The sequence below is a fragment of the Tyto alba genome, unplaced genomic scaffold (genome assembly GCF_018691265.1).
Source record: "Tyto alba isolate M040663 unplaced genomic scaffold, T.alba_DEE_v4.0 Super-Scaffold_38, whole genome shotgun sequence".
Taxonomy (NCBI): Eukaryota; Metazoa; Chordata; class Aves; order Strigiformes; family Tytonidae; genus Tyto; species Tyto alba.
Genome location: NW_024881313.1, coordinates 24,392,705 through 24,400,619, shown reverse-complemented (window position 1 = coordinate 24,400,619; position 7,915 = coordinate 24,392,705). Strand labels below are relative to the sequence as shown.

Below are 7,915 nucleotides of genomic sequence, written 5' to 3'. Positions count from 1 at the left end.
CTGCTAACCCAAGAGCCATCCCCAGCGACTCCATGGCCCTGCTCCCAGGACTGCAGGGGAAGGCAAACAATCTCTTTGAAACATCTCCACAGCAAGGAGCCAATTAGAGCATCCCAGTCCTTACTAGCCTTTTAATGGCAAGCATCAATAGGCCTTTATGTATTCAAATCAGCAGCAAATGAGTGGTGAAGGTCACAGGATGCTTAAATGACTATACAGCATGCTCCCTCAGATTTCTGGAGAAATCGCTTGAAAGGTTTAGCCATCAGATCTTCTAACTTGTCTAGTCATCATGACTATTAGTGCAGCTATGCCTGACAGACAGTATTTCAGGTTTAGTCTTTTAGCACCAAGTTCCAAGCCAGTCATTCCACAAAATAATACACTTGGCAGAGCAGAGAACTACCCTAGACTTTCAGATCAGTGCAAAGGAAGGGCAGAGCTCTTATAGGAAAGCAGCACTTCGAAAGGTCAGCCAGAAGACCACAGGCCAGATTCCAGCAGCAGTTGCAGCCACGTAGTTTCTTAAACTTTAGCGGCAGAAAAAGGTAGAAATCAGAGAATATAGTTCTCGGCCTTAAAAGCAACTCTCCAGGCACTTAGAGGAAGTTAGAACAGTCACCAGCTTGAGGTATATAGATGAGACTAATCCTTCTAAGTGACACTTGGAATTTTGCATACGTGAGCATGGTGGGACCTTGCCATTCCCAAGGCTCTCACTGCACTCTGCCAGTATGAGTGTTTAACTGTATGGGTAAGTTTGCAATATCAATACCTCTGTTTGCACAGCCCAGTGACCATCCTATCTGCAACAAGCTTACCACATCATTTAAATGTACTTTCAGGAACAGCAGCTTGTGACCCAGAGGGGTGTGTTGCCCTTGCTTGCATCCCTTTGCATTTCAGGCTGCATATCCCAAAGCAATCTCCTGTAGTAACCAGTATACGATACCAGAGCACTGCTGTAAGGTTGTTGCAACCTGGTTTGTGTCATCCCCTCTTTTCACTGGTGGCAAGAGTAGGGGCTCAACTTTACAGCCAGAACAGGAGGCAAAAGCATTTCTAAAGCTATCTAAAACACAGATGAGTACTAGACTCTTGCCAAGTTTTATCTCCTGCAGCAGTATTTTGGACCCTTCTTTCACCATGATGTGGCATCTACCTTTTAAGCAAGTCTACTTTAATTACTGCCACAAAGCCTAATAAACCAAGAAAAATAAATACAATAAACTCCTTGGATAATCAAGAGGTTTGGTTTTTTTTTGGGGGGGGATGGTGGTGGTGGTGTTTTTTTTTTTAGCAGCTGGGCATTGAATAAATTAAATGATCAAGTAAATCCAACTAGCTGAAGGAGTAAGAAACAACTAAGTACACCACAAATACTGTCAAGGAAGAAAAGCCATCTATGCAAGAACAGCATAAAGGAGGAGCCAGAGATTAAAAGGGAGTACACTGTTGATTCTTCAGTCCCACACAAAAGTAGCAGCATGTGATACTGAGTTACACTATAAAAGAGCAAGGCAGATGTTTTTCACTGTGCCTGGAGGGGTTATCAGCAGGAAAAAAAAATATATACACAGCAGAATAGGCACTGTGGTTTTGGGGTTTCCCTCCCCTTTCCCCCCACCTCGAAAAAATAATTGAGAGTAAAAGGTACAAAAATGGATCACAGAAAACAGGAACTGAGGCATGGGAGGAAAACCAGCTATAAGGGATTAGCAGGCACTTTCTGACATGTTTTGCACAGAGAGAAGCAGCACTTTATTAAGAGAGAGAAAGAAATAGTTATCACACAAAGCTGCAGAAGAATTCACTGAGGTTATGAGCAAAATTGCAATAGCCAAGAATTGAGGATGTGGCTTCACTGCTACCTGAAGTATTAAACAGTAAAGCTGCCACCTTCGTTCTGAAATAACCACCTAATTTCCCTCAGACTGTCTTCAGAATCCAATTGTTATGCACAGCATTACCATGCATACTACCTTGATTCGTTTCCCACCACCACCCCCCAAAAAATTTTTCCAAAACAAAAGTCACAAGCAAGTTTCAGACAAAATATATATATTTTAAAAAAATCTTTACAATAAGTCAGGAAACATAGGAGCTTGCATACAGTTTATTATAACTCAGTTCTCAGCTCCCTACAGTTCAGATAACCCTGGTGACAGTGTTTACAACTTCTAATTTTTGCTTTCATAACTTTAAAGCAAACAATACATTTGAGTGTATTTTACTCTGTGCAAATAAGACAGCTTTTGGAATCCTTCAGAAGAAATATCCAAGATTCTGTTTGCAGAGATCCTTTGTTTCTCAAAGATGATTTATGAGAGTTTTTAAGATAAAGTGCTCCTGTCCAGCAGAACCCAAAGGCCTTCAAGAGTTCAGAGAGTAAGTTTAGCTCAGATTAAAAAATAATTGGTCATACAAATTCCAGCTTCCCATGTCCGCTGTACATTCCCCAGTGGACTAGTGAAAGAATTTTATCATTGCTGAGGTCTGAATGTCTCATTTTATCACAGGTCATGCAGCAGTTCTCGTGACCAGTCACAGGCACCATGCATTCCAAGTCCAATTTTGCCACCTGCCCTTTTTTCGAATGATGTCCATGAAAACTATAGTGCAAACGGGAGAGCATTTGCTGTCGTTGATCTTGAAGTCTCTTATTTTCACTCCTGAGCATCCGCAAGGCCAGCATGATAAGGAGCACCAAGATTAGCCCACCAGCTATAGGAACAGCAATTACAGCTGCCCTGAACCATAACTCTTTTGAAGAGGTCAATTCCTGCACCTTGGTGATGAGATTCCTGCTGCTGTCATGTTGATATCTGCTCCCTTGTCCTGCAAAGGGGAAAGATGTGAAGCTTATTTCAAGTATCAACAACTAGTTTATATGTAAGCAACTCCCTTAAACACCACACTGAAAAATTTAAGGAGCCACAGCTACACACTCTGCAGCATCTACAGAAAACACTATAAAGAAAAAGATGAGTTTCTCAGGCTGTTTATAACATGGAATTTCTTACCCCAATAGGTGGTTCAACTAGGAATGCCACTGCCATCGCTTTTTAGAAACAACGTCAAGCTGGCAAGATAGACCTCTAACACTGACAAAAAAAAAAAGCTCCTCAGCATCCAGCCACCCACTTCTCCCTCTGATGTCTCTACTTACATTAATAACTAAATCAATAGCAGACATACAAAGTTTTGACTGTCACCAGCCTGATGACCAGATGAGAGATTTCACTGAAGCTTCCTTGCCCTACCTGAAGTATCGCCCCTGGAAGGTGACAAAACATCATGTAGTCCTCTGTAATTGCACATATCTTCATGACAGCATTCCAATGTGGACATGGTGGTGGTGCCAGAGTGGTTTTGTGCTTGTTTGGCTTGGCAGATATCAGCTGTGCTTGCAATAGAGTCCAAGCAGCCATGAGTAAGTGGGGAATGTGTATTCTGAGGATCAAGCAGTCTGGAAAAGCAGGCGCTAAGCTCAGATTTGCACATGTAGCCGGTTGCAACACAGTGTGCAGCATCACAGTAGCATCTGATTTCACCTAAAAAATAAAAATTGTGCAGAAAAGGTAAGAATTTGGTCCTCCAAGGGCACCTCACTAAGTGCTCTTATTAGACACAAGTATCGCACAACCAAACTCGGTGTCAGTTTTGGGGTACTCCTCTAGACTGTAAATCCATGAGAGCAGGGGTTGTTTCCTTCCCACTGTACAGTGCCTACCTTGCTGCAACCTTAATCCTTGCAAATGCCTTGGGGCACTTGTTTTAATTACTAGTACTATAACCCTTTGAATTAAGTCAAGAACATTTCACTAAAACAGGGATTGGGGGAAGGGCAGGGAGGAGGAGTGAGGAAGGTCACAGTGGCTGTTTTTTCAAGGTAAATAACTAACAAGACCATTTTATAGCTACTTCCACTCACTGTCAGCAGTTGCATTAAACGACATTTAAAATGAAATTGCAGTTTTAAAAGCAATACACACTTTCAATCCTATAAGGAAGTCACATCTATGTTTTAAGCCATTACTACAGGAACAGTATTCTATTTTATGAAGGTAACACTTCTTTTAACTGGACATAAGTGCACAACAAAAATACTAGGTTTAAATATTTGTGTGACAAATAAAAAAAAAATCAGAACTGCTGAATTGCTTATTACCTCTCAATACCGTACCAAAATTTAAAAAGTTTAACTAACACCTTATAAAGCTATTAGCTAAAACCATTACCATCTAAGTCTCACAGTCAGGAAAGGTTTTTACTGTGTGAAACTGGGCAACTATTTGTAATTTCTCCAGAAAGAGAAAAATTCTTTAAGTAGCTGTTCATGAAAGAAGGCTTTTTTATCAGTATTATAAAACAGAAACAGTGCAGTTTATAATTAATCTGTTTGCCAGAGTCAATGTCTCTCGACTCAAACGTAAAGTTAATAAATGGGGTGAAACTGCGAGGCTAAAAGCTCCCCCTTGCCCCTCCCCAATTCTGCATGCAATCCAACATGCGGTCAAAAGGGGAAACACTTAGACTGAAAATCCTCTACCAGCTCTATGAAAAATCTCTCAGGAAACCTCAAAAATTTCTGAAGGAAGCGATAAAACAGTTCCCTTCATAAAACTCTTCATTTTGTGCTCTCCAAACTGCTCTGGTACAAATTATGTGTGTCCTGTGCTGAAGGGAAAAGTTACTCTTTCTAGGCAAGTTGCAACTCAAACACAATTTGGCATGCCATCGATCCAAGGTTTGGGAAGAGGACAGATTTTGGAACCATCCTCAGAGAAGCAGGCTCAAAACTACTTCTTGTGCGCCTGCTGTACTTGCCGTCATAGTGGCACCAAGGCTTTCAAAGTCAACTGAGTTATCAGATGTCTCCCTTCTATAGTCTGCACTTCAAAAATCAATCTACAGGCTTCCTTGCTGCCATCCCTTCTTATGGCGCTTCCTACCACCTCATACCTAAAAACTATTCTGAAATATGTTAAAGATCAACCCAACCAAGTTAGCTTTCCCTCTTCAGCCTACCTTAAGACTTTCTTCAAAATGCTACCGCAGGCTCCAGGCCTTGAAGTTCCCGCTGCTCTTTAATAACTCTGCTTAATAGAAGCCAAATGATGGAGTGTCTCACTGTCTCCAGACCAATTCCCTTGGGCTTTTAGACCAAGTAACCTAATTTTTCATTAATTCACACACACTGTCATCCAGCGTGCTGTGGAAAAAAGACTCAATCATTTCCTAAGCATTCTATGCGAGGTCTTCCCCCTACCCTCTCTGAAAAAATCATTTTCATCATTTTCTCACTGTAGGAGAGTTAAAAATAAGATGCAAACAAGGGACAGCACCAGAGCTGACAGCCCTTTCATGAGTCTCAGCACAGCACGGGAAGAAAGTGAAACAACACACATACTTCCATTTTAACTGTTTATACAATCACGCTCAAAATTCTACATTTTATTGACTTAAGAAATCTTACAAACAAAAATCTGACAGGCTAGTCATCAGGTCAATTCAACTGCTTTTTAATTAAAGCCACGTTTGCAGAAAAACAGAATGGACTTTGTATTAAAACTGTATTTCTGTCAATTCATAAAGTTTCTTCCTGTGCTACGCAAAAGGCCAGAAAGGGTATTTAGTATTTTGAAACAGTGAACAATGCCCTTCTGTTCCCACCACTTTCTTGTTACTGTATGTAGCTATTAAAGAAAAATGTCTGCTTTTAGTCAAGATGGCTACAGGAGAGACTGCAGGCTTCTCTTAAAGCTTTTGAAGTCAACAGCAGCCAGAAGTCTGTGATCCCCTAATTATATCATTATCAGGCACATAGTTTCAGTATCTGCGACTTCACATCACTCAGTCACTCCCTGTTCTGCCCGCTTTGATGGGGCCAGCAGGCTCCCCCCTGCACGCTGCAAGGGCTGTTATTTAGGGTTAATTACAGCCTTCCTTCCAAAATAAATAAATACCGTCGCACATCATCACGGCGCTAACCTATCCTTTAACCTCCTCCCCGGAGCACGGCGATGAGGCGCAGCCAGCGGGTCGCCGCTGCCTCGGGAGGGCGCTGGGCGGGCGGGCGGGCAGCCCCCGCTGCCCGGCGGGCTGGTGACAGGGCAGGGCAGGGCGCGGCCGCCCCTCGGCGCCGCGGGCTCGCTCGGGGCCGGGCCGCCGCGCTCGGGCTGACAGACACCGGCGACCGGTGGGAGGGGAGGGACGGGGCGGGGGGCGCAGCCCCGGCGGCTCCCGCCAACAAAGGGGTCGGCGAGGGGGCTACCGAGGCAGCGCCGGCCCCGGCACCGGCCCCGCCGCGCTGACACCGCCGCCGCCCCGACGGCTCCCCCGGGCCCGGCTCCCCGCGGCCGCCCCGCTCCCCTCGGGCACCGGCTGCCCGCACACCCCGCGCCCCCCGCTTCCTCCCCCCCCAACCCGCCGCGGCCTCACCTCTGGTGAGCAGGACGGCCATGGCGCACAGCTCCAGTTGCAGCCAGATGAAGATGTAGCTGGAATGGCGATCCATTTACCCGCCCAGCCCGACCCGCGGCGCGGCGCCGCTCGCCACAGCCCGCAGCGCAGGCACGGCCGAGCCACCGCCCCCGCCCCCGCCCCGCCGGAACGCCGAGGAGCCGCTCGCCCGCGGGCAGAGCCGTTGCGCGGCCACCGCTGCGGCGGGCAGGGGGGACGGCCGCGGCTCCCTGCCTTCGCCTTCCCCTCCCGTCCCGTCCCCGGGCGCGGCGGCTGCACCCCGGCGCGCGCTGCCCCACTGACACGGCGGCGGCGCCTCCCGCCCCGTAAATACGGCCGGCGCCGGGCCGCCGCGCCCCGCCCCCTGCCCTGCCCCGCCCCATTGGCCGCTCCGCTCGGGGTGGGCGTGTCTCCCCGCCCCCTCCCCGCCCCCCGGCGCGACGTGCGCTCCCGCCCGCGGCGCCCCCGGGCGGCGGCGGCTCGGGGCGGGCCGTGAGCCCCGCGGGCCGTTAGCCCCGCTTAATCCAGTGACGGGCACCGGGTGCGGGTCCCCGGCCCGGGGCTCCGCCGAGACAGCGATGGCTGGCGGCACGGAGCTCCCTCACTCGCTGCTCGGGGCTCCGCCGGGATCTCTCAACACAATCCATCCCCTGACGGAGGCAGCGGCGCCGAGTTTCCTAAGCAAACGGAGCGGCTCTGGCTGCAAGCTCGGCGGAGCCGCGGTTGGTGAATAAAGAGCGTTACAAACCCCTCGCTGCGCGATGAAAGGCAGCGGCAAACCGAAGCGCGGCCGAGCCCCGCCGCTGCCCCGGGCCCTGCCGCCCCCCCGGGCCCCCGCGGGCTCGCGGCCGCTGCCAGCCCCTCGCCGCCGGGTCCTGACGCTCAGGGCTGGGCGAGGGTGCGAAAAGTGTTGCAACACCCGGGATGCCAGAAGTTTCACTGCAAGCCGAGTTGTTGGGTTTTGGTTGTTTTTTTTTTTTTTTGGGGGGGGGGGGGGGTTGTTGTTTATTTTGTTTGTTTTTGTTTGTTGTTTGTTTTTTTTTGTTTCTTTTTTTTTTTTTTTTTTTTTTTTTAACCAAGGTAATGAAGAACCCACGCTGGGGCACGCCGTGGAGCTAACAGCAGCTCGGCTGGAACCCGGCGGCGGGCTCCAGCCCCCCCGGTCCCACGTCACTCCCACGGCCGGGGGTGCACCGTGCGGCTCGGGTGGGTTTCTGCGCCTCCCGCTCAGCCCCACGGGGTCTTCCACGCTGCTGTCACTTCCACGGACCCGTGGGTCAGAGCCGTTAGCAAACACCCCCCCGCGGTAACGCTATTCTTCCCACATTTCCTTCCGAAAAAACGGCTGTTGGGGATGGAAGCAGGAGATGATGTTCCACCACCCGGCTCTGACACAGTTCCTGTGGGTCATGTTTAGTTTGGACAGTTTTCCTTCACGTCTTGGTCCTGA

The 7,915-nt window shown here is 48.7% G+C and overlaps 1 protein-coding gene across 1 annotated transcript; it reads right to left on the bottom strand.

Moving 5' to 3' along the window:
- Window positions 1-2,044: 2,044 nt before the first annotated feature.
- BAMBI (BMP and activin membrane bound inhibitor) lies at window positions 2,045-6,768 on the bottom strand. The gene is made up of 3 exons (XM_042802222.1): window positions 6,445-6,768; window positions 3,264-3,554; window positions 2,045-2,838 (listed from the first exon to the last, which is right to left on the bottom strand). Exons 1-3 carry the CDS (start codon window positions 6,518-6,520, stop codon window positions 2,420-2,422), a joined length of 786 nt encoding a protein of 261 aa, XP_042658156.1. The 5' UTR covers window positions 6,521-6,768; the 3' UTR covers window positions 2,045-2,419.
- Between the last annotated feature and the right edge of the window lie 1,147 nt (window positions 6,769-7,915).

Bases quoted from the DNA above. Each gene is read 5' to 3' on its own strand.
- BAMBI (XM_042802222.1), bottom strand. From the start codon at position 6,520: ATGGATCGCCATTCCAGCTACATCTTCATCTGGCTGCAACTGGAGCTG. The intron at 3,555-6,444 runs GTGAGGCCGCGG...TTTATTTTTTAG, and splicing joins GGCCGTCCTGCTCACCAGAG to GTGAAATCAGATGCTACTGT. The intron at 2,839-3,263 runs GTAGGGCAAGGA...TCCCCTTTGCAG, and splicing joins TTCCAGGGGCGATACTTCAG to GACAAGGGAGCAGATATCAA.